Below are 26,817 nucleotides of genomic sequence, written 5' to 3'. Positions count from 1 at the left end.
AATTTCACATGATGTACTCTGCATGGAAGTTAAATAAGCAGGGTGACAATATACAGCCTTGATGTACTCCTTTCCCAATTTGGAACCAGTCCGTTGTTCCATGTCCAGTTCTAACTGTCACTTCTTGACCCTGAATACAGGTTTCTTAGGAGGCAGGTAAGGTGTTCCGGTATTCCCATCTCTTTAAGAATTTTCCACAATTAAGCATGAGAAAAACACAATTCAAACCATACTGATACCACTTCACATGCACAAGGATGACTATAATCCAGCACACGGTTAATAACATGCGTTGGTGAGGATGTGCAAGAACCGGAACCCTGATCTGCTGCTGGTGGGGATATAAAATGGTGCAACCACTGTGAAAACAATCTGGCAGTTCCTCAGCCAACTGAACGTAGAGTTACCATATGACCCAGCAATTCCACTCCTGGTTATACACCCAAGAGAAATGAAAACATGTGTCCACATAAAATCTTTCACATGAATGTTTATAGCAGCATTACTCATAGTAGCCAAAATATGGAAACAATTCAGATATCTGTCCACTGATAAACGGATGCAAAGGTATGATACATCCATATACTGGAATACTATTTGGAAACATGAATTGTGTCTTCCTCAGATTCATATGTTGAAGCCCTAATCCCCCACATGCGACTGAATTGAAGACAGAGCTTTTAAGGAGGTGATTAAAGTTAAATAAGGTCATAAGATGTAAATTGAAAGAACGGGAAACCTTATAAGAAGACGAGAAGATACCAGAACTCTCTCTACACTGTGCGGGTAGCAGCTAGAAGGCAGCTTCTGCAAGCCAGGAGAGCTCTCACTAAACCCACTCGTGCTGGCACCTTGATCTTGGAAATCCAGCCTCCAGAACTCTGGGGGAAAAGATGTCTGCTGTTTTGAGTCCCCCAGTCTACAGTTTTTTGCAGCCATGTAATCAAGCCATAAAGAGAAATGATGTTACAACATGGATGAAGCTTGAGAACATTGTGCAAAGTGAAGAAGCCTGTCACAAGGGCAAATCTATAGAGACAGTCTGTTAGTAGTCGTCTGGGGCTGGGAAGAATGGGAGTCTTATGGTTAAGCTATGGTTAAGCTGAGTACGGTTCCCTTTGAGGGTGATGAAGATGTGCTGAAATTGATTGCAGTAATGGTTTGCAAATTCTGTGAATTATACCAAAAGTCACTGAATTGTATGATACACGAATTACATCTGTGTTGTGTGTTAGTTGCTAAGTCATGTCCGACTCTTTTCGACCCCAGGGACTGTAGCCCATGAGGATCCTCTGTCCTGGAGCTTGCCAGAATTCTCCAGTCAAGAATACTGGAGCAGGTAGCCATTCCCTTCTCCAGGGGATCTTCCCGACTCAGGGACTGAACGTGGGTCTCTTCCATTACAGGCAGATTCTTTAACATCTGAGCCATCAAGCAAGTCCCTGAATTATATCTAAAGTTATTTTTACAAGAGAAAGATCACATTTTAATAGCAATCATCTCTGGATGGTGAGACTTAGAATGATCTATTGGCTTGGTTAAAAAGTTTCTTTGGTTTTCAAGAAAAAATAAAAAACAAGTTTTTCATTTTCACCAGAAATTTACTGAACAACATATTTACTGTTTTGTTCTATTACCTTCTGCCATTTTTCAGGCAATTTCATCTTCCCAAAGCTTTTATTTTTCTGAGCAAATAATTCACTTGTTCCAGGTGCCTTGTATAGTCTTCCAGGGAATTGAAATTTTTTTCATTAAAAAAATTTTGTGAAGACTGAAATGAATGGAAATCCGAAGATGTGATGTCTGGTGAATACAGTGGATTAATCAGAACTTCCCAGTCAAACTGTAACAGTTTTTGCCTGGTCATCAAAGAAACATACTGTCCTGTGTTACCCTGATGGAAGATTATGCGTTTTTTGTTGACTAATTCACCTACAGTTGGTCTAACTGGGAGCAGTCCTTGTTGGAATTAACCGTTTGGTTTTCCAGAAGGAGCTCACAATAGAGGACTCCCTTCAATCCGACCATATACACAACATCACTGTCTTTGGATGAAGACCCACCTTTGGTGTGCTTGGTGGTGGTTCATTTCGCATACCCCACAATCTCTTCCATTCCACATTACTGTATAGTATCCACTTTTCATCACCCATCCCAATTTGTTTTAAAAACAGAACATTTTCATTACCTTTAAGTAGAAAATCACATGTGGAAATATGGTCAAGAAGGCTTTTTTTGCTTCACTTATGTGGAACCCAAACGTCAAAGTGACTAACATTACCTAGCTGGTGCAAATGATTTTCAACAGTTGATTTGGATATTTTGAGTAGGTCGGCTATCTCCTGCATGGTATAATGTTGATTGCTTTCAATTAATGTCTCAATTTGATCACCATCAACTTGTCTACACAACTGTGGAGTGTCATCCAGCAAGAAATCTCCAGCACAAAACTTTGCAAAACACTTTTGACATGTTCTGTCAGTCACAGCACCTTCTCAATTCATTGCTGTTGTTGCTCAGTTGCTAAGTCGTGTCTGACTCTTTGGGACCCCACAGACTACAGCACACCAGGTCCTCGGTCCCCCACTATCTCCCAGAGTCTGCTCAAATTCATGTCCACTGAGTCGGTAATGCTATCTAACCATCTCATCCTCTGCTGCCCCCTTCTCCTCCTGCCTTCAATCTTTCCCAGCATCAGGGTCTTTTCCAATGAGTTGGCTCTTCACATCAGGTGGCCAAAGTACTGGAGCTTGAGCTTCAGCATCAGTCCTTCCAATGAGTATTCAGCGCTGATTCCCTTTAGGATTGACTGGTTTGATCTCTTTGCTGTCCAAGGGACTCTCAAGATTCTTCTCCAGCACCACAATTAGAAAGAGTTGATTCTTCAGTGCTCAGCCTTCTTTATGGTCCAATTCTCACATCTGTACATGACTACTGGAAAAACTATAGCTTTGGCCTTTGACCTATAGATCTTTATTGGTAAAGTGATGTTTCTGCTTTTTAATATGCTGTCTAGGTTTGTCATAGCTTTCCTTCCAAAGAGCAAGAACCTTTTAACTTCATGACTGCAGTCACCATCTGCAGTGATTTTGGAGCCCGAGAAAATAAAAGCTGCAGAAATCTCTTTTTGTGTTTCAGTTGTGCTTTTATCTTTAGTGAAATAATAAAGCATATTATGCCAAAATGTTCTTTCTTCCTTCTTCAATATTAAAATGGCACCAATTTTGATAAGTTGTTTTTTTTTAAAAAATGCACACGGATATGACAGCTATCATAGTACAGTATAATGAAATCACTTCAAATGAAGTTAAAGACAAAGCTGAACCATAAAGAAGGCCAACCAACTGCCAAAGAATTGATGCTTTCAAACTGTGGTGCTGGAGAAGACTCTTGAGAGTCCCTTGGACAGCAAGAAGATCAAACCAGTCAATCTTAAAGGAAATAAACCCTGAATATTCATTTAGAAGGACTGATCCGGAATCTGAAGCTCCAATACTTTGCCCACTAGATGCAAAGAGCTGGTTCACTGGACAAGACTCTAGTACTGGGAAAGATTGAGGGCAGGAAGAGAAGGGGGTGACAGAGAATGAGACGGTAAGATGTCACCACCAATTCAATGGACATGAACTTGGGCAAACTCCAGGAGATGGTGAGGGGCAGCGAGGCCTGCTGTCCATGGGGTCGCAGAGTCGGACACAACTTAGAGACTAAACAACAGCAAGCACCACTAGAGCCATCTTATGGGAAACAAGCCAAATGAACTTTTTGGCCAACCCAATATTCTTTTTGTTCAACCTTCCAGAAAGAAAGTTAAGAAGAAAGTTATTTTTTTAAATTCTGTTAGAACAAGTGCTAGCAGTGTTCATATTCCTTTACTACAAAGCTGATAAAGCTTACACCTCTGCAAGAGTTGAATGCACACTAATGATAACTCCTCCAGGGCAGGCTTCTCAGGGTTTCATGTTCTCTCATGTACATTATCTCATGTGAGATTCACACCTTCTCTGCTTTGTAAGCAAGGCAAATACCTATTTTCTTCCTGAATCTACTTGTGTCCTGGTTCCTCCCTAAAAGGATTTCAGATAATTTTTGGGGTTGGCCAAAACGTCCTTTCATTTCATCTGAATGAAAATTTTGGCCAACCCAGTACAATAAAATACAGTTAGCAAAAACAGAAAAGAAAAAGGCAGATCTAAAGAGAAATGGAGAACTTAGATATGTTAACCAGGAAGAGTCAGTAAGTTGCTATAAATGAGCTTTAAATTGAACTCTGAGCTTCCTGGCAGACGAGGCAAAAAGGAAAAGTTAGGGAATAAAGAACCATTTCCCAAGGGGAGCTACATTTTTCTTGGCACTGTTAGCTGGATAACATTTCTCATGCGGAAATTTATTTTTGTAAAAGATTTTATGGCCCACGACCCAGGAATACTACTCCTAGGTATATACTCAAGAGATACTCTTAAATATATACCAAGAATGTTCATAGCAGTTACATTCGTCATAGCTAAAAGTTGGAAATAATTCAAATATCCTTCAAGAGTAGAGTGATAAACAACTGTAATATGTTTGTACAATGGAATGCTATACCACCAGTGAAAAAGAACAAATTACTGATATATCCAAGATGCCCGAGTCACACAAAATATGGAGTGAGGAAGCAGATATAAAAGAGAACACACTATATGAGTTTTATTTAAATGATGATCAAAACACAGGTAAACCTAGTTGAGGATGATAAAAATCAAAACAGTGATTATCTAGGGGGGTCAGGGAGGTGAGAGGTTAGGAAGGTGGGTGGGGTGGATTGACTGGGATGGGTATGGAGGAGCCTTCACAAATAACGGTCATGTTGGCACTAAGCTGGTTGGTTGGTGGTTACCTGAGGGGAAATATCTATTCAGATCCTCTGCCCGTTTTTAAATGTTTGAGGTTTTTCTTTTTTTGATGTTGAGTTATATGAATTATTGGTATCTTTTAGATACTAACCCCTTATCAGATTCACTGGGTGGTGTTTTCATTTTTTCAAGTTTCCTTCTCTGTGCAAAAACTTTTTAGTTTGAAGTGGTCTCATTTGGTCTTTTTTTGCTTTTATTTCCCTTGCCTGAGGAGACATACTGCCCCCTCCCAAATCACTTAGCCTGATGTCAAAGAATGTACTGCCTATGTTTTCTTCTAGTACTTTTAGGTCTTACATTTAAAAGAATAAAACTGGACTACTTTGTCATACCATATGCAAAAATAAATTCAAAACGGATTAAAGATGACTTATTTAAGACCTAAAATTACTTCAGTTTTTAAAATGCATATGGTAACCCACTAATTGATTTCACTATCCACAGTGGGAAGAACACTGCTCTAACAGGAGTCAAAAACTGTATGACTTACAATAGTCACTGATCATCGTTGAACCCCTACTGTCTGGGAGGCATTGGACTGAACATGTTACATGCACCATTTCATATGAGTTTCTCTAGGATCCATTGATGGGAGTGCTTTTATCATTTCTATTGTACAGATGAAGAAACTAAAGGTCAGAGAGGTTAAATAACTTTCTCAAGATCCCACAATCAGTGAGAATTGACAGATGAGCATTAGCTCAAGTCTTTTTAACTCAAATAACCTTGTCTCTAAGTTGGACCTTTAGGAGGATGTTAGTTTCATTTTATAGTTAAAAGATGGTTAAAAGATCAGTTAAGTGCTTTGCTCAAGGATACACAGCTAGGACACTTCCAATCAGGGTTTGAATATAAAGCTTGGGACTCTAGGCCCAGGACTTTTCCTGCTGTTATAAGCTGCTCACTCTGGAACAGCTTCAAATATCATTCCAAAGCCTCTTGAATGACAAGCCTTCAGATGCCACAAAAAGCAAATGAGGGCAACTCCAATACATATGGCGAAAGTATAATACATGCAAAAGACTCAGTCTCCTCTACCTCCCACCTGCTCAGATGGGATAAATAAAACATTTTCTAAAAAGTCTTTCTAAGTCTTCCTATACACCAAAATATTATCAGGGACAGCACAGTGGGTAGTTTTGTTTTGTTTGATCTCTTGAAACTTTTCTGTATTTTTCAGAATGAGAATACAGAACAGTTTTTAAGTTATTAAAAAGGGACAGTTTTTAAATTATAGTTCTAAAAAGAATCAGATTAGCCTCCATAGCTCTATGCCTTTAAATTTTTCCATGTCCTGAACTAATGAGAGTTTAATCTAAAAATTGGGAAGACATTTTAGCTGCTCAGATCCTAAATTTAGATCCTCAGGGTGAATACCATGCATCAGCCAGGGTTGGACTTGTGCTTACAGAGAGAAGATGGGACAATTAGGTGGGTGGAACCATTGCCCTTTAAACCAGGCTAACGGGTGTAAAGGAACATGTGCTTCATGCCCTCAGCAGTTTAATCAGAGGGTGGGTCCTGATGGATTTCGCAAAAAACCAAACACCAGCAGATTTCTCCAGAGCTTAACTCCATAAATAACATCTGTGCATTGCAGCATAAGGAGGTGGGGAAAAGGAAGGATTTCTAAGCCCTCTTCCTTTCTGAGTGACCCTGGGTACATTGTTCAACCTCTCTGTTCCTCAGTTTCTTTCTTTTTTTTTTTTTTTTAAATTTTATTTTATTTTTAAACTTTACATAATTGTATTAGTTTTGCCATCTCAAAATGAATCCGCCACAGGCATACATGTGTTCCCCATCCTGAACCCTCCTCCCTCCTCCCTCCCCACACCATCCCTCTGGGTCGTCCCAGTGCTCCAGCCCCAAGCATCCAGTATCGCGCATCGAACCTGGACTGGCAACTCATTTCTTGCATGATATTCTACATGTTTCAATGTCACTCTCCCAAATCTTCCCACCCTCTCCCTCTCCCACAGAGTCCATAAGACTGTTCTATACATCAGTGTCTCTTTTGCTGTCTCGTACACCAGGTTATTGTTACCATCTTTCTAAATTCCATATATATGCGTTAGTATACTGTATTTCTGTTTCTTCATCTATAGAATGGAGACCATACAGTACCTAGGTCAAAGGGCTGCTGAGAAGACTGAGTCCCTACTAAGGATGTGCTTAGAACAGTGGTTGCTTCATAGGAAGCATATGGGAGTGTGAACAGTCCTTTTTATTATTTTAGAAAAGATGGATAATATATTTCCTTTTATTTATTTGTTTGGTTGGTTGCTTGGAAACAACTCTGATTACCTTAGACTGACCTTGTCCATAGGGTGTTTGTCAAGCTGGATGATTTGGGGAGGGGATTGTGTAACACAGATTCATTCACTGAATCAAATACTTCTTGAACATCTATCACATGTATGCTGGGCACTGTGCTAGGAGCTTGGATAGAGCAGTAAATGACACAGAAAGGAAAAAATCCCCAAGCTGCCACAGGAAGCGTCCATGTTCCAGTGCAGTCACAATAAGCAAATAATATGCAATAAACAAAATAAATTATTAAAATTCTGGGCAAGTCAGAAGAATTAAAAACTTGAAAAATTATTAACCAGTGACTAAATATAATTAAATACATTACATAGTCAAAGACAGTTTGTAAAGGAAATACAGTGATTACAATATAATCGATTCTCTATGGTGCAGCCCCCAGAACATACACTGGACTCAGGGCACCCCGTCATCCTGGAGCTGGCTTTGTCCTATATCCTTCATCACAATCAGAGTTGAGGGGCAATCACTTTATTTCTCCAAAGTGGCAAAGAAGAAATGGCACCAACACTAAGTTCTTCATCTATGTCCATGCGTGTTTTAATACAAGTCTGGAAGTGGCCAGTTCCTTTTGAATCACCCTGTAGATAACATGTTAGATGGAGATAAGCAGAGCAGAGGGATGGGGGTGGTCAGGGAGAAGGCACTGAGAAGGTAACAATTAAGCAGAGTCTGATGGAGGTGAGGGAGAGAGCCATGAGGGAATCTGGGGTCTGCGCCTTCACTTTTTTCCTCCTAATTTTTTTACTGTGATAAAATACACATAAGATAAAATTTACCATCCTAACCACCTTAAAGTATACCATTTGGAGGTATTAAGTACACTCATACCATCACCACGATCCATCTCTAGAACTCCTCATCTTGCAAAACAGAAACTCGGCACTCATTAAACAAGAACATCCCTTTCTCCCCTCCACCCAGCTTGTGCAAACCACCATCTTCCTTTTTGTCTCTATGGATGTTACTATTCTAAGTGTCTGATTTCAGTGGGATCATTCAGTATTTATCTTTTTGTGACCGGCTTATTTCACTTAGCGAAATGTTCTCAAGGCTCATCCACATTATGGCATGTGTCAGAACGTCCTTAAGACTGAACAATATTCTACTGTATGGACACACCATATATGTCCTATCCATTGATGGACACTTGGGTTACTTCTACCTTTGGCTATTGTGACTAATGCTGCCATTAACATGTGTGTACAAACATCTCATCGAGGCCCTGCCTTCTTTCTTGTATATGCCCCAAAGTGGAATTTCTGGCTCATGGGTAATTCCTTTAAAAAATTTTTTAAGGAACCACTTTATCTATATCATTTTACATTCGTAGCAATAATGCAAAATGGTCCATTTTTTCCACATTCTCATCAATACTTATTATTTTCTATTTTTTGATAGTATCCATCTTAATGGGTGTAAGGTAGTCTGTGCCTTCATTTTTATTTATATGACAGCTTTATGAAATATAACTCACATGCCATACAATTCACTCATTTAAAGTACACAATTCAATGATTTTTAGCATATTCACAGACAGGTGCAACCATCACCACAGTCAACTTCACAACATCTTCATATTCCCCTAAAGAATCCCCTTACCTCTCAGCTGTCACCCCCATTCCCTCAGCCTCCCAGGCCCAGGCAAGCACTAATCTGCTTTCTATCTCTACAGATTTTCCTATTCTGGACATTTCACATAAAGGGAATCACATAATATGTGGTCTTTTGTGTCTGGCTTCTTGTACTTAGCAAATTTTCAAGTTCTCAAGGTTCATCCACATTCAAGCATTATCAGTCCTTCATTGCTTTTTATGGGGTGGCCTTCATGTCTGCATTGAACATCTGTTGCACTTTTGAGAGCATGAATTCCAGACCTCTCCCTCAGCCTAATCGGGGGGACTGTCAGAAAGAAAGGGTATGAGGACAGCAAGGCAGTATGATGCTGTGGAAGTCTAAACGTCCTCAGTTCTGCTCCTTAGCAGCTGTCAACCAAAAGCAAGTGACTTAACATCTGAGACAAGAGATGGGGTGACAATAGGTTATTCTCATTACATTTGTTATGAAGATTAAAATAATATATTTAAGGCATGTGGTAGGCATTCATAAAGACCATGGATCTTTGCAGACACCAAGGTGTGGCAGCTAAGGGTAAGGACAACGCTATCCTGTAGGCTGGACACCACAGCAGGAGCAGTTTCCCATGGCCCTCCCTCTGTGAGCTTGATTTTCACTCAGGGAGTCACCCTGGGTATGACAGAAATCCCTCAGTCTAGGAGACATCTTCCAACTCTTCAAGTATATGACCAAACAGAAAGCGCCTTTAAACATCCCTACTCTTTCCCCTCAAATTCTCTCAAACTGCCAAATACCCAAAATACCCTTTGCTCTTCTCCCCTCCCCAGTTACTCTCTGGCCCTATCTAACCTCATTCTTCACAGCAAAACCCAGAATGTTCCTCATATATTGTTCCTGGCTTCAATCTTAAAACCAAACTCCCCAAACCAACAACCACCACCAAGACAACAGCAATAGGTTTCCAGGCTTTGGATTTGGTCAACAATAGGTCTCTTAGCCCTGTAGGCAGGAGATTCTATAGCAAAACACTTATCAGATTTCCTATTTTATAGAGATTTCCTTGCTCACTCCTTCCACTTTTCAAAGGGGAAAGCAAAGTCCAGCTAGTTGGTAAACTGAAGGAACTCAGATCCCCTGAATTTTAATACAAATGAAATTGCATTAGTGAGAAGAGCCCCACAAAGGAAGATTTTGAATCCAAAGCTATTACTGGGATCCTCCAGCTAATCCATAGTATTAGGATTGTGCTGATGTGGTTACAACACATTCTCTTCTAAGAATAAACCCATGTAATCGCTTTCTCTGGCCTCTGGCCTGACACATCCTTGTAAATTTCCCCCAGGGGGTTCTAACCTGCAGCCAGGATTGAGAACCACTGCTAAGTCGCTTCAGTCATGTCCGACTCTGTGTGACCCCAGAGACGGCAGCCCACCAGGCTCCCCCCTACCCGGGACTCTCCAGGCAAGAACACCGGAGTGGGTTGCCATTTCCCCCTCCAATGCATGAAAGTGAAAAGTGAAAGTGAAGTCGCTCAGTCGTGTCCAACCCCAAGTGACCCCATGGACTGCAGCCCACCAGGCTCCTCCGTCCATGGGATTTTCCAGGCAAGAGTACTGGAGTGGATCACCTGGAATACATTTTTTTCCTCTTTCTTGACAGTTCAAAAAATATTACAGAAACCAGCCACCGGTTATTGATCATTCCCTTTGTACCAGGATCTATTTAATAGCATCCATGATATTAAATATTATTTAATTCTCACAGGAGCTCTGTGTGATGGGCCCTAACTGTCCCCACATAACAAAGGAGGAAACTGGGCTTCAAGAGAATGAGCCCTGCCCATGCTGATGTTAGAGGCAGGATTCATTCAGACCTCAGAGCAAGTATTCTTAATAATAACATATATTAGCCATATGTTGAGCATTTATATTACTAATAATAGTTATCAATAATATATCAATATTCAATATATCAATAATCAATAATATTTATTGATCACTTTTTTTTTTTTTTGAGCCAGGCACTATTCCAGTTCATTTAATCCTTATAAAAACCCTATGGAGTGGTTACTAACATTAGTGTTTCTATTTTATTGCCATGCAAATTGAGTCACTGAGAGGTTATGCAACCAGCACAAGGTTATACAGCCGATAAATGGGAAACTTTATCCAGTCTGGTTCCTTGAGCCTTACAGGTGTTTGTGGATACATCTAGATCTTACAAGAGCATTCTGCGTCTATATAACTGCAAAGAATGCTGAAAAGTCAGATGACAGAATGAAGCTACTGGTCGGAAGCATCCATTTACAAAAGTTTAAACTGGGGACTAAAACTTTAGGAGCAGATCATTTAATAAAGGAAGTCATCTTTTATTTTACTTTACATTTCAGTAGAATAGTAGGGGAACATCAAGCATTTTAAGCAAAGGCATGTCCCGGTTGTGCAGACTTTTGCAAATTTTAAATGAAAAGATATGTATGAAAGTTGATGTCATCCTAATATCCTCACCCACTGGTGAGTCTTAAAAATAGAACTGATGAAAGTAATCTCAAGGCATGAAGTCACTAGACTTCTTTTAATCAAATTTTTATTTCTTCTGCTGGTTAAAATAGAAAAGGAACTAAGGTTTGAGGAGATATGAGAGAAAAAATTAAAATGAAAATGACACCTTAGATTTCCTAACAGTGTATTTCTTCTTAAAGACCCATGGTGATATCAAAGCAATGACCTCATTTAGAATTATTCCTGAGGCATAATCATTCTCATTTTACAAGTGGGGAAAATGAAATACAAAGATTACATCACCCATCAAAAGTTCCAAAGTGACTTGGTTATGCATTAAGCATAAATTGTTGTAGTGTTTTTGGATGACAGTACGGTGATCACTGTCTAAACTTAATATATTTATATCCTTTGACTCAGCAACTCCATTTCTAGGAATTTATCCTATAGAAATACTTTTATAAGTAAGCAGGAATATATCTACAAAAGCCTTTCAACACATTAGTCATGCTGTGCTGCATTGCACTTAGTCGCTCAACGTATCCGACTCTTTCTAACCCCATGTACTGTAGCCCACCAGGCTCCTATTTCCATGGGGATTCTTCAGGAAGAATACCGCAGTGGGTTGCCATGCCGTCCTCCAGGGGATCTTCCCAACCCAGGGATCAAACCCAGGTCTCCCGCAATGCAGGTATATTCTTTACCATCTGAGCCAACAGGAAAGACCAAGAATACTGGAGTGGGTAGCCTATCCCTTCTCCAGGGGATCTTCCAGACCCAGGAATTGAACCGGGCTCTCCTGCATTGAGCCTGGATTCTTTACCAGCTGAAGCTACCAGGGAAGCCCCTACATTGTTCATAATACAAGCCAAATATCCGTTCATTGAGAATTGTTTTTAAAAAAATATGGTACAGATTTATCAATGGGCTTCCCAGGTGGCTCAGTGGTAAAGAATTTGCCTGCCAATGCAAGGAGATCAGGAGATGCAGGTTTGATCCCTGGGTTGGGAAGATCCCCTGGAGGAGGGCATGGCACCCCACTCCAGTATTTTTGCCTGGAGAATCCCACGGACAGAGAGTCCTGGCAGACTACAGTTCATAAAGTCACAAAGAGTCAGACAGAAATAAGCAACACAGCATGCAGCATAGATTTATCATTTTTACGGAACCACAAAAAATCATGAGAGAGGTCTCTGTATATGTGGCATGAAAAGATGTCAATGATATGTTGTCAAGTGAAGAAAAAAGCAAGTTACAGGATACTATATATAACATAGCTCATGTTTATAAACATAAATATGTGTATATATATTTAAATATTAATAGATGAAGAAACTCTATGAGCTGATACACTCAACAGTGGTTGTCTCTGGAAAATAAGTCACTGAAAATTTGCCCCTTTCTGTTATATGATAGATCATGTTTGTCAATCACAAAAGGTCACACCTAATGCCAGAACCCACCTCCTGAGCCTCAGGCCAGAGTGTTCTCTGCACCTGGGCCCCTCTTTTGTGGTCAAGGCCTTCTCTGTTCATCTGTAGATGGGAAGGGAGTATGGAAGGAGGGAGACAAAGCATCCTCATCCTCATCTTCTCACCCCTGGCTTCCAGTTCTAATGGAAATGTCTCCTAGAAACATAGTTATAGATCCTGCATCCTTCAGACTGGGGACTAGGCCTTCCCTACCCTCAGATATCCCCTATTCCAGCGGCCTGCCATTGATTCAGCTAGTGTCAAGTGGAAGGTACAGCCAGATGCTGCCCACTGTCCAGCCTGGGGGTCCTGGTACCCTGATAGGAAGATTTGCAGGGGGCCGATCAGCCCTACTGGACACACAGCTTAAGGTATCAATAACTGGACACTATGGCAGGAGATGGCCAGAGATTCCCTGGCATCAGGCAGATCTGGGTTCAAATCCCTGGTCTCTGGCCTTCCTGGCTGTGTGACCTGGGTGAGTCATGTAACCTCCAGCTCCAGTTTCCTCACCTGTACGATGGAGGTAATATCTTTCCTCTGGGAGAGAAGTATGAGGGCTACATGGGAACACGGGTGCTTAGTACAGGGCCTGGCACGCAGCATATGCTCGTCCACTCATAACTGTTCCTGAGCTCCAGACAGCCTTCTCTGTTCTAAGAACCAACTTCCAGGGTGTGACCAAGACAAGGCACTCATTTTAAGAATATCCTAAAACCCTAATCCTAATAGTTAAGATTTGTCATTACAATCTAAACTTAAATACTAGATTTAAAATCAAGAAAAGAAATTTCTCTGCTTTCTACCCCACCCTGCACTCAGGCTTTTATCTTTTTCCTCCAGAAGCCATGCCCTACTAAGAAACTCATTATATTTAGGGAAAAGATAATGTTCACCTCATTATAGTGTCTTCTTTATGAGAGAAAAATTAGCTCCAGGAATAAGCGTGCTTCCAAGAAACTTTTTAAATTTGAGGACAATGAACAATGTCATGATCCTATTTCATTCATTGCTGTAGCTTCTAGGAAGCTCAGACATTTCTATTTATTGTAGGAACATTTTTGAGGTTATTATTCACATTGCATAATGTATAGGGAAGGACCCAGTATTTCCTGAACCACTGGCTCACTTTTTTTTTTTTCCTTGTGGATACTGTGAATTATGTAATAGACCTTATTTCCCTCTTTACTTTGTCCCTAAGAAATCTCTAGCAAATACAGACTTGGAGTAAGTATTTTGCTTACTATATTTAATGGCTTTATTTTTTCTCTACTTTTAATTTTTCCTTAATCCAATTACACATTTACCTTAAAATGTTATATTATGTGTTTCTGTAAATGACTATAAACCACTCTTGGACTGACATAGGGAATAAAAAGGTGAGCAAACCAAAGTAAAGAATGTTTCCTTTGACAGGTCAGCTTCCCCCACCCTTTCCTTTAATATCAAGAAGTGATATTTAAAACAGCAAAAATTCCAAAAAGAAAGTTATAGGTAAATGACTATTTTTTAAAACTGGGATATGGTCGCTTTCCAGTGTTGTTAGTTTCTGCTCTACAGCAAAGTGAGTCAGCTCTATGTATACATATATCCTCCTTTTTGGATTTCCCTTCCATCTGGGTCACCACAGAGCATTGGGTAGAGCTCCCTGTGCTATACAGCAGGTTCTAATTAGTTCTCTATTTTATACATAGTAGTGTGTATACATCCCAATCTCCCAATTCATCCCACTCTTAAAGATTAAAATACTGTCAATCTTACAATGATAGAAATAAAATCACAAAAAAATATCAAGAAGAGATAAAAGTTATTCAAAGAGTATTTACACAAATATGCAGAATACACACACACATATGAAAATTGTTATCAGATGCTGTATATATACGTAATCTGATGTTGTATACATAAAAAATGTAATCTGATGTTATGGAACAGTTTCTATGGTTTCTTTCTCCTTACTCATACCAGATTTCCAAATAAAATATGAATATTCAGTTACAAAGCACATTTGAAAACAATTACCAATTATATGAAGCTAAAAATATGCTATTAATCAAGAAGAGATTTTTGACCATATCTCAAAAATGACTTTGGCATCTTCTTTTGGATTATATTGGCTATAATTCTTGTCATAAACACTTTAAAAATAATTCCTGCAACTGTCCTGATGGATAGAGACTTAAGAATAACTTCACACCGCTCTGTCCTAGAAGAAAATCCTGCAGGACAGCCTCTGACTCAGTGTAACATGAGACAGGCTATAAATGACCACGGTTCTACCCTGACAGCTGACGCTCCTCTCCTTCAGACCTCCTGTCTGCACCAAGGTTGCTCCAAGGAATGAACTTGGCAAAACTCATTCATACTATAAATACCAGAGAACAATATGGATAAAATGGCATCCACTAAAAAAAAAAAAACTCTTATGCTTGTATGATGGATTTGTACATAGATGAGTCTGTAGTGCCTTTTTTTTACATGAAGATGAAACCCATTTTTATTTGCAATCACTCCACTTTTTTTCTTTACCACCAATCTAAAGAACTACGTGTGTTTAACATTCATCTTCAAATTGTTTCATCAGAGCTCTTTGGGGGTCTAATTACAATGTCACCTTGGCTGGAAGGAGTTGATTGTCAAAACCTCCACACTACCCAGATTCATAAGGCCTTCAACAGGAATAAATCTGTTGTACACGAACTTAACAAAGTAAATCAGCTCAGTGACACTTGAAGGAGACAGAAAGTTTTACTTCACTTTATGGGCAGCAGGTTGTACCCTGGTCCTGGCAATTCAGCCGCTACGCAAGGGCCTCAGTCATCGCAAACACAAACAGCAAGAAACCATAGGTCATAAGAAATCAGACAAGCCGTGTATCATATTCGAGAGGATTCCTGAGAGCTTTGGGTCTGATGGTAGAATCCAAGAGAGTGTCTTGTCTCGCTGCATCTCTCCTCTGGGATGTGTCAGAACACAGGACAAAGAAAGGGCATGCCTGAGTCCCAGCCCTAGGGCCTCCCCGGCTGTGTGACCTTGGCAAGCCCTCGACCTTCCAGGCCCTCTACTTATTCATCTTTAAAATGAAAACCAGAGCTCCATCCACCAAATATGTATAGGCTGTCTGCTCTGTGCCAGGCTCTGTGCTAAATGATGAATAAGACACTCAGTCCCTGCACGAAACCCCTTCGAGCTTAGAGTCTAGTAGAGGAAATCAATGCAAAACTGCTTGAAGCATAGACATATTTTAAAATGACAATAACCAACATGTATGGGAACTATGTGCCAGGACTTATTCCAAAGATCATCTCTTGCAATCCTTTAACAACTGTATGAGACAGGACTATTAATAGTTCCATCTTGCATGTGGGAATACTGAGATTGAATGAAGTGAACTAGATCAGGGTCACACAGATAAAAGCAAAAAGATTCCAAGGGCAAGTCTTGCCAACTCCAAAACTCCACTGTGCTGCACTGACTTTCTTCTGAACTGACCACAGATCTGGGGACCGTGTTTAGAACGGTTTTCTTTCCCAAGGGCCATGTCTACAGTTTCATTGCAAATGAGAAATTTACCCACAAGTTCACAATGGGGCGTTTACGGAAAACCTCATCTTGTTTGGAAAGCACTGCTCCTTTTGGAACCCTCGGAAGGTGGAAAGACGGCAAGGGACATGGGCAGCAGGTGGCCGAGATGGGACCAGTCATTCTGCCCTCTGCTGCTGGCTGGATCACTGCATTAAGTCCAGCCTGCACTCACTGTCACATAGCAAGCCAAACTAATCAGTGAGCCAGTGGCAAATCAACTAAAAAAAATAATAATAATAAGTAAAATCAGAAATAAATAGGCACACTGCCGCATGTTCCTTGATCTTTAATCTGATTACAGTTCTGATTGTCTTCTAGTTTTGAAATGAAAGGAACCAGCAGTTGTACAGAGATGAGCCTGTCAAAACAGTTACAGCTCAACCTACTTCTTAAAAAGGGACACTAAGAACACCAATGTGATGAGCCCCTGCTCTGCACCAGGCTCTGTATGTGAACTCATACAAAGCTCAGAACTCCACCCGTCTGTCCATTCATTCATAATCATAATAATCATCCAAAGAACTCTCAGATTCAACATTGTTTATACTTGATCGTTTTCTATGTGTATGGATATGTGTGCATGTGTGTTATTGTTTTTTTCTGTATCATTGGAGTTTAAGTTGCATAAAACCTTCAGCATGCAACTTAAGAATAGGTTTCTGGGACTTTCCTTGTGGTCCAGGGGTTCAGTCCAGTCACTCAGTCATGTCCAATTCTTTGCGACCCCATGCACTACAGCATGCCAGGCTTCCCTGTCCATCACCAACTCCCGGAACTTGCTCAAACTCATGTCCATTGAGTCCATGATGCCATCCAACCATCTCACCCTCTGTCGTCCCCTTCTCCTCCTGCCTTCAATCTTTCCCAGCATCAGGGTCTTTGCCAGTGGGTCAGTTCTTCCCATCAGGTGGCCAAAATGTTGGAGTTTCAGCTTCAGCATCAGTCCTTCCAATGAATATTCAGGACTGATTTCCTTTAGGATGGACTGGTTGGATCTCCTTGCAGTCCAAGGGACTCTCAAGAGTCTTCTCCAACACCACAGTTCAAAAGCATCAATTCTTCGGTGCTCAGCTTTCTTTATAGTCCATACATTACTGGAAAAACCGTAGCTTTGACTAGATGGACCTTTGTTGGCAAAGTAATGTCTCCACTTTTTAATATGCTGTCTAGGTTGATCACAGCTTTTCTTCCAAGGAGCAAGCATCATTTAATTTCATGGCTGCAGTCACCATCTGCAGTGATTTTGGAGCCCCCCAAAATAAAGTCTCTCACTGTTTCTGTTGTTTCCCATCTACTTGCCATGAAATAGCATGGCAAATAGATGGTCCAGTGGTTAAGTGGTTAAGACATGGTCCCGTGGTTAAGACTTCACTTTCCAATGCAGGGGGGCGTGGGTTTGATCCCTGGTTGAGGAGCTAAGATCCCACATCCCTCCAATAAAATCAAAACATAAAACAGAAGCAATACTGTAACAAATTCAATAAAGACTTTAAAAAAATGATCCATATCCAAAAAACAAACAAACAAACAAAGAGAATAGGAGGTTTCTGATATTGGCCAAGAACATTGATCAACATCAGGAAACTTAATAATACTATGTACCATTAATTAACATAAAGCCATACTCAAAGTTTGCTGTTTCAGTAATGTCTTTTATAGAATTTTCCCCCACCCAAGATCCAATCTAAGATCAGGCACAGCATTCAGCTGTCACATCTCTTTGGTCTCCTTTAATCTTTGTTTTTCTCAACATCGGCATTTTTGAAGAGTCCACACCAGTTATTTTGGAGCATGTCCTCAGTTTGGGTTGATCTGATGTTCCCTCGCAATTAGATAGGTTCCACTCATGCATTTTTGAGAGGAGTTGTGTATAAGAATGTGTGATGTGTGTCTTCCTCAGTACATCACATCAGGAGGCAGGTGATGTCAGTTTTTCCCAATATTGGTAACATTAATCTTCAGCACTTGGTTAAGGTGAGTCTGCCAGGTTTCTTTAGTGCAAAGTTATTATTTTCTTAGATTTTTTTTAAAGCTTTTTATTTTGAATTGCGGCGTAGCCGATTAACAGTGTTGTGATACTTTCAGGTGAACAGCAAAGGGACTCAGCCATATACATGCACATGCATCCATTCTCCCCCAAACTCCCCTCCCACCTAGGCTGCCACATAACGTTGAGCAGAGTAGCATGTGCCATGCAGGAGGTCTTTGTTGGTTATCCATTTTAAATTTAGCAGTGTGTACACATCGATCCTAAACTCCATATCCCTTCCCCCCTTGGCAACCAAAAGTTTGTTCTTGAAGTCTGTGAGTCTCTTTCATAAGTTCATTTGTATCATTTGCTTTCAGATTCTACATACAAGGGATGTCATATGATATTCCTCTTTCTCTGACTTACTTTACTGAGTATGACAATCTTTAGGTCCATCTGCTGCTGCAAATGCATTATTTCCTTCTTTTAATGGCTGAGTAATATTCCATTGTATATATTTACCACATCTTCTTTATCCATTCCTCTGTCAATGGACATTTAGGTGGCTTCCACGTCTTGACTATTGTAAACAGTGCAGCAGTGAACACTGGGGTGCATGCATCCTTTCAGATCATGTTTTTCTCCAGATACATGCCCAGGAGTGGGATGTCAGGGACACGTGGCAGCTCTGCTTTAGTTTTTTAAGGAACATCCATACTGTTCTCCATAAAAGTTGTACCAGTTTACATTCCCACCAATAGTGTAGGAGGTTCCCTTCTCTTGTGGAGAGATATTTTAAGACTATGACTATCATGTCCCTCAATAAACTTTCACCCAGAGGTTTAGCATCTACTGATGATTCTTGCTTTAGTCAACTGATTTATTAATATGGTTACAAAATGGTGACTTTTAAATTCCATTATATCTTCTAAACATGTTAGTTGTCATTCTAATGTGGGAGAAAAGCCTCCTCTTCTCTCACATTTATTTATTTGGTTATTTCTGTATACCTATGGAGATTTGGATATTTATTTTAGTCAATGAGTTCATTGCTGTCAGTTAATTTTGATGCTTAAATTAAAAACTCAAGAGACTAGAAAATACCAGAGGGCATTACATATAATAGGTTTGTATGTGAAAGTCACTCAGTCATGTCGAACTCTTTGGGACCCCATGGACTATTCAGTCCATGGAATTCTCCAGGCCAGAATACTAGAGTGGGTAGCCATTCCCTTCTCCAGGGGATCTTTTCAACCCAGGGATCAAACCCAGGTCTCCCACATTGCAGGTGGATTCTTTACCAGCTGAGCCACCTGGGAAGCCCAAGAATACTGGAGGGAGTAGTCTATCCATCTCCAGGGAATCTTCCCGACCAAGAATTGAACAGGGGTCTCCTGCATTGCAGGCAGATTCTTTACCAGCTGAGCTACCAGGGAAGCCCATATAATAAGGTCATTTTTTATAAAACTTTTGTTTTAGCTATGTATATATGAAACCATCAGTATATTCATATGTCATAGATTGTGACATAAAACTATTTATTTCTGGTTCACAATCCAAAAATGTTGAGACTTGCTGGCCTAAAGGAGAATGCTGTATTTTTCTATCTTCCCTTAGACAGAAGTGGGTGCTTCCCCCATCCAAGCCCAAGGCAGGGGAGGGAAGATCCAAGAGAACAACTCAGAAAGATTAGGGGCTCCTCATTATCTGATTGGTCATCTCCTTTAAGGGTAGATTTCCACACACTTCAATCTACTGTGCCTGGGAGAGCAAGTTCAGTGTGAACTGGGGAGACGTGCGAGGTGGAGAAAAGGGGGCAGTGGAGAAGTCTGTGTGTTGGCTCCCGGTTTCCTCTGTGTCAAGTGAACACTGTTCCATTGGGTTCAAGAGGGCCGGCCACTGGCTAAGGAGACCCCAGGAGCGCTGGGAGAGCGCTGGCAGAAGTAGGGTCTGAGTGGAAGGAGAAGAGGGAGCGGCAGAACCAGATCCCCAAAGCTTCTGCCCTGTGAGCTCTGAGGAACTGCTCATGTGAAACGTAGGAGTCAGAGAGCCAGCGTGGGGATGCCTACCCACAGGACACGGATGGCCACACAGTCTCAGCCAGAGAAGCAACAGCAGCCAAGAGAGGACCACATAGGAAGTGAGGGGACGATGCCCCCGGATCTCCCTCCCTCCCACTCCCAACCCCACTGAGTCAGAGCATTAAATCGGAGCTGAGATTGAGATTTTTAAGTAGGCTGGACTTCATGAAATCAGAACATACTTCAGAGACATGCCATGAAGGAAGTGGAAAGAGAGATTTGAGAGAACAGAACTGAAGACAGTCTCTGGGCAAAAAAAGAAGACTTTTTCCTAGATTCCATCATGTTGAGATTGCTCCATATTGTTCCTGGTCCCCTTAGGAGAGGCGAGTGGGGGCAACCCCTCTGAGGCATTAATGCCCCTAAGCCGAGGGTGAGAAGCAATGGCCACAGAGCGGCCTGGGGAGGATGATTTGGCAGGAAAGGGATTGAAAGTGCAGTCCGCGAGGTGAGGAAGGTGTTGACATACAGCAGAACAAGAGAGACTAGGGGGACTGCAGTCTAGTGAAAAGGGACAAGGAACTGGGAGGATGGGGAGGTCAGAGCATGGACAGTGAGAGGATGGTGGTCTGTTGAGGGAGGTATGATCATTTTTTCCCATTGGCTTTCATAATTTAAAAAATTCCCAAAATGCAAGATTTTCCCTAGTCCTGACTCCTAAAGGAAACTAACACTAACGTATCCTCCAGGCTTTTTAGACATCTCTATTTCCAAGCACGTATTTTAGTTAGTGAGTGTTAGTCAGCCACTCGTGTTCAACTCTGTGACCCCATGGACTGGAGCCCACCAGGCTCCTCTGTCCATAGGATCCTCCAGGCAAAAATACTGGAGTGAGTAGCCATTCACTTCTCCAGGGGATCTTCCCACCCCAGGGACGGAACCCTGGTCTCCTGCTTTGCAAGGGGATTCTTAATGAATCTTAATTTTCTTAATGAAAATTTATTGTCCTGCAGTTATTTTCCCCTTGACAATCCATCATGAGTCTCATTCCATGTTGCTGGTTAAATAAATGACACTAAATCAATACCACACAGCTATTAGACATCCCAATACCACTCTCTAGGGCTGACCAGAATGACGTTCTGAGTGTGTTCAGTGACAGTGGAGATGACACAATAGAATGAACAGATATATGGGAAGTAGAATGCAAAAACCCACATTTAATAATATACAAATGGATATTTATTTGCATCATTTTGTACTGGAAAAAGTATAGCAGGATGTGCACCAAAATTTTAACAGTGGTGACATTTCTGACTTTTCTCCTTTTTTGGTTATTTTTTTCCTAATTTTTCTACCACAAATATGTAGTAACAAAGTTTAAAAAAAAAGGGAGGCAAATAGGACAAAATTGTGACATATACAAGACAGGTGAAGGGTGCTTGCTCTGTTATTCCTAGCGCTTCACTCTGTACATGTGTTTAATTTCTCAGAAAAGGGGCTAGGATGGCATAAAACAGCACTTAAGTTCAGACACACAATCAACAGCTTAGATGATAACTACCCATCACACTGATGGGCACTGTGTTTCCAAAATGATGGGTTATTCTTTTTGTTTGTAGCTAAAAAGAGAGAGAGAGAGAGAGCTGCAAACGCGGGATGACACTGACGTGTACCTAAGTGAGGGGAACATCTGGAACAGTTACATCGCGTCACCGCTGTCATTCGGGAGCCGACTGTTTAACATGCCGCCCCCTCCCTTACCCCAGTGGAGTTCCGTGCAGAACAAGGACCCCAGGAAACCGCGCAGGGCTTCCTTCTTGATCCTGGAGCAAGACTCAGGCTTTTCCTGAATAAACCACAGGTTGTGAATCATACAACTGACCTTTTTGTTCTTGTTTGGCCCAGAAGATTTTGACTCGCTGGCGAATATGCTTGTCCTCACGGAGCTTCTTCTGCCACTGACGCAATTCTTGAATCTCAGGATCGCAGCGAACCTGGAAAATTCCTGCAAAGCTTTAGTTCCCTTTCTACACACTTCTACACATTAACTTGCTAGCCCTGCAAGGAAAATCCTTTGTAAATCGCCTGGATTACTTTTGATTCCAAATTAATCATTGTTCTAAATGAATTAACTATACTCCTAAAGCTCACGTAATATTCAAGAGTAAATGAGGCTGGATGAAGGTTTGCTATACTAATGGCAGGCTGAGAACTTTCTAGATCTGTGCTGTTCAACAGAAATATAATGAAACTACATGTGTAATTATAAATTTCCTTGAAGTCTCATCTTATTTTTAAAAAATATTTCTTTATTTATTGAAGGATAATTGACATACAATATGTTAGTTCCAGGTGATTTGACATTTTAATACCTTATGAAATGATCACCATAAGTCTAGTAACCATCTGTCACATAGAAAATTGTTACAGTATTATTGGCTATATTCCTTAGGCTGTAAGTTACATCCCTATGACATTTATTTTATAACTGGAAGTTTTTGTACCTCTCAGTCACCTTCACCTCTTTGCACATTCCCCCACTCACCTCCCCTCTGGCAGCCACCAGTTTGTTCTCCCTATCTGTGAGTCTGTTTTATTTGTTCATTTGTTTTTTTAGATTCCATATATAAGTGAAATTTTACAGTATTTGTCTTTCTTTGACTTATTTTACTTAGCCTAATATCCTTTAGAATTATCCACGTTGTCACAAATGGCAAGATTTCATTCTTTTTTTATGATTCAGTAATACTCTGAAAGAGATGGGAATACCAGACCACCTGACCTGCCTCTTGAGAAATCTATATGCAGGTCAGGAAGCAACAGTCAGAACTGGAACAACAGACTGGTTCAAACTAGGAAAAGGAGTAGTATGTCAAGGCTGTATATTGTCACCCTGCTTATTTAACTTATATGCAGCGTACATCATGAGAAATGCTGGGCTGGAGGAAGCACAAGCTAGAATCAAGATTGCCAGGAGAAATATCAATAACCTCAGATATGCAGATGACACCACCCTTATGGCAGAAAGTGAAGAACTAAAGAGCTTCTTGATGAAAGATGAGAGGGGGAAACGTTGGCTTAAAGGTCAACATTCAGAAAACTAAGATCATGTCATCTGGCCCCATCACTTCATGGCAAATATGGGGAAACAGTGGCAGGCTTTATGTTTTTTGGGGGCTCTAAATATCACTGCAGCTGGTGACTGCAGCCATGAAATTAAAAGATACTTGCTCTTTGGAAGAAAAGTTGTGACTGACCTAGGCAGGCATATTAAAAAGCCAACAAAGGTCCATCTGGTCAAGGCTATGGTTTTTCCAGTAGTCATGTATGAATGTGAGAGTTGGACTATAAAGAAAGCTGGGCACCAAAAAATGTATGCTTTTGAACTGTGGTGTTGGAGAAGACTCTTGAAGTCTTGAAGACTCAAGAAGTCCCTTGGACTGCAAGGAGATCCAGTCAATCCTAAAAGAAATCAGTCCTGAATATTCATTGGAAGGTCTGATGTTGAAGCTGAAACTCCAATACTTTAGCCACCTGATTTGAAGAACTGATTCATTGGAAAAGACCCTAATGCTGGGGAAGATTGAAGGCAGGAGGAGAAGGGGACGACAGAGGATGAGATGTTTGGGTGGCATCACTGATTCAATGCACATGAGTTTGTGCAAGCTCTGGGAGTTGGTGATGGACAGGGAGGCCTGGCGTGCTGCAGTCCACGGGGTCGCACAGAGTCAGACACGACTGAGCGACTAAACCGAACTGAAACACATGTATGCTGCTACTGCTAAGTCACTTCAGTTGTGTTCGACTCTGTGCGACCCCATAGACGGCAGCCTACCAGGTTCCTCTGTCCCTGGGATGGGTTGCCATTTCCTTCTCTGATGCAGGAAAGTGAAAAGTGAAAGTCAAGTTGCTCAGTTGTGTCCAACTCTTAATGACCCCATAGACTGCAGCCTACCAGGATCCTCCATCCATGGGATTTTCCAGGCAAGAGTACTGGAGTGGGTGCCATTGCCTTCTCCAGTATATATATATATATAACACATCTTGATTCATTAATCCATCCATGGACACTTCAGTTGCTTCCATAATCTTAGCTATTGTAAATAATGCTGCAGTGAACATAGTTCCCCAACCAGGGATCAAATGCAGGCCCTTGGCAGTGAAAACACAAGTCCTAACCATTGGAGCACCAGGAATTCCTGTATCTTTCTGAATTAGTGTTTTTGTTTTCTTAGGGTAAATACCCAGAAGTGAAATTGCTGGATTACATGATAGTTCTATTGCAATCTCATTTCAAAAAGTGAAAATAAACTGGCAAGATTATTTTAAGAATACATTTTGTTGGACTTCCCTCGTGGTCCAGTGGCTAAAACTCTACACTCCCAATTCAGTGGGGCCTGGATTTGATTCCTGGTCAGGGAACTAGATCCCACATGGCTCAACTAAATACCCCACATGGTGCAATGAAGATCAAAGATCCTGAGTGCTGCAACTAAGACCTGATGCAGCCAAATAAATAAATATTTAAAAAGGAATACATTTTATCTAACTTGAAAGATCCAAAATAATATCATTTCAACACATAATCAATATAAAATATTTTTATGAACTATTTTGCTGTTTTCTATACTAAGTATCCAACCTCTGATATGTATTTCACTTACAGAATATTTAAATTTGGATATTTTAAAGTGCTCAATAGCTGCATGTAGCTGGTGGCTATTGTACAGGACAGCAGAGTTCTAGACAAAACAGTTTTATTTGATTGAGTGCCTACTGCATACTGGGCTTTGTACAAGGCATTGGGAATAAAGAAATAACTAGTGGTAATTATAATAATAATTATTAAACCATTAATATAACTCATAATTATTGAACATTTATGTCTCAGTCATTGTTTAGGTTTTCATATATTTTAACCATCAAAAGCAGATTATCCCCATCTTACAGATAAGGAAACCAAGTTTAAGTGGTTTGTGTAATCTCACAGCTAGGAAATGGATTCAAACATAGGCAAGATGTTCCAGTTTCCCTTGAGAGACACAGGATTCACAGGAGCAAGATCAGTAAGGTGTGGTAAGAGTAAGGATATCAGTGAGTACAAGGGGACACAGAGAGGGAAGCGAACTCAGCCTGGAGAGGTCGGGAAAGCCTTCATGGAGGAGATCGCCTCTGGGCTGAGTGTGGAAGGACAACCTGGAGTTGGCTGTGGAGAGGAGGCGAGTGGAGTGTCATGGCATTCTGGGGACCTGGCATTTAAGGAAAATGAGTAAAGAAAGCCCAGGAAGCGGGCAAGTGGGAGAGCACAGGCTCCTCTAAAGGGGCAGCTGCCCCCAGCTCTGCTGATCCAGGCGACGCCTCCAAGCCAGGACCCAACCTCCCGATTTTCCCGGACACCACTGGGTCTTCAGACTTCCTACTCTGATCATTGGAACCCAGGCTTCCTACTGTGATCACTGCAATCCTTTGATTTGAACCATTCAAAGTCACTCACACATCCACCTTTCCAGGGCAAGAACACGATCCTCGAAAGAGCTACACTGAGTCCCAACTCACAGTACCAGCCACCTCATTGCCATTCCTCTGTGTTCCTCCCCCATCGGGAGAGTCTACCTCTTACTTCTCTCATAGTAACTTGACTTTGGGAGCCTGTTGCCCTTCCCTCCCATTAGATTTTCAGTCAAGTCACCAGGAACTCCAGTTCTTATAAATTACGGTAAAATGCACATAACATAAAATCTATCATTTTAACCAAAGTATAAAATTCACTGGCATGAGTGTATTTACAATATTGTACAAACATCACCACTATCTAATTCCAGAAGATCGTCATCATCCAAAAAAGAAATCACAAATGCATTAAGCAGTCACTTGCAATTCTCCCCTCTCCCCAGCCCCTGGCACCCACTAATCTGCTGTAGTCTCCATGTGTGGTGTTGTGCTTAGTCGCTGCTACTGTTAAGTCGCTTCAGTCGTGTCCGACTCTGTGTGACCCCATAGACGGCAGCCCAACAGGCTCCCCCGTCCCTGGGATTCTCCAGGCAAGAACACTGGAGTGGGTTGCCATTTCCTTCTCCAACGCATGAAAGTGAAAAGTGAAAGTGAAGTCACTCATTTGTGTCTGACTTTTTACGACCCCATGGACTGCAGCCTACCAGGCTCCTCCGTCCATGGGATTTTCCAGGCAAGAGTACTGGAGTGGGTGCCATTGCCTTCTCCAGTATATATATATATAACACATCTTGATTCATTAATCCATCCATGGACACTTCAGTTGCTTCCATAATCTTAGCTATTGTAAATAATGCTGCAGTGAACATAGTTCCCCAACCAGGGATCAAATGCAGGCCCTTGGCAGTGAAAACACAAGTCCTAACCATTGGAGCACCAGGAATTCCTGTATCTTTCTGAATTAGTGTTTTGTTTTCTTAGGGTAAATACCCAGAAGTGAAATTGCTGGATTACATG

The 26,817-nt window shown here is 41.0% G+C and overlaps 1 protein-coding gene across 1 annotated transcript in view; it reads right to left on the bottom strand.

Annotated features, from left to right (window-relative positions):
- The window catches only part of IQCK (IQ motif containing K), a 165,769-nt gene that overhangs the window by 16,155 nt on the left and 122,797 nt on the right, over positions 1-26,817 (bottom strand). Inside the window, exon 10 of the mRNA XM_010837411.1 lies at positions 22,232-22,343. Within this exon, the coding sequence (XP_010835713.1) occupies positions 22,232-22,343 (112 nt within the window). The remainder of the gene's footprint in view (positions 1-22,231; positions 22,344-26,817) is intronic.

The sequence above is a fragment of the Bison bison genome, unplaced genomic scaffold, assembly GCF_000754665.1.
Source record: "Bison bison bison isolate TAMUID 2011002044 unplaced genomic scaffold, Bison_UMD1.0 scf7180017864072, whole genome shotgun sequence".
In the NCBI taxonomy this organism is placed as follows: Eukaryota; Metazoa; Chordata; class Mammalia; order Artiodactyla; family Bovidae; genus Bison; species Bison bison.
The sequence above is the reverse complement of the archived record's forward strand: the minus strand, read 5'-3'. Positions and strand labels throughout refer to the sequence as shown.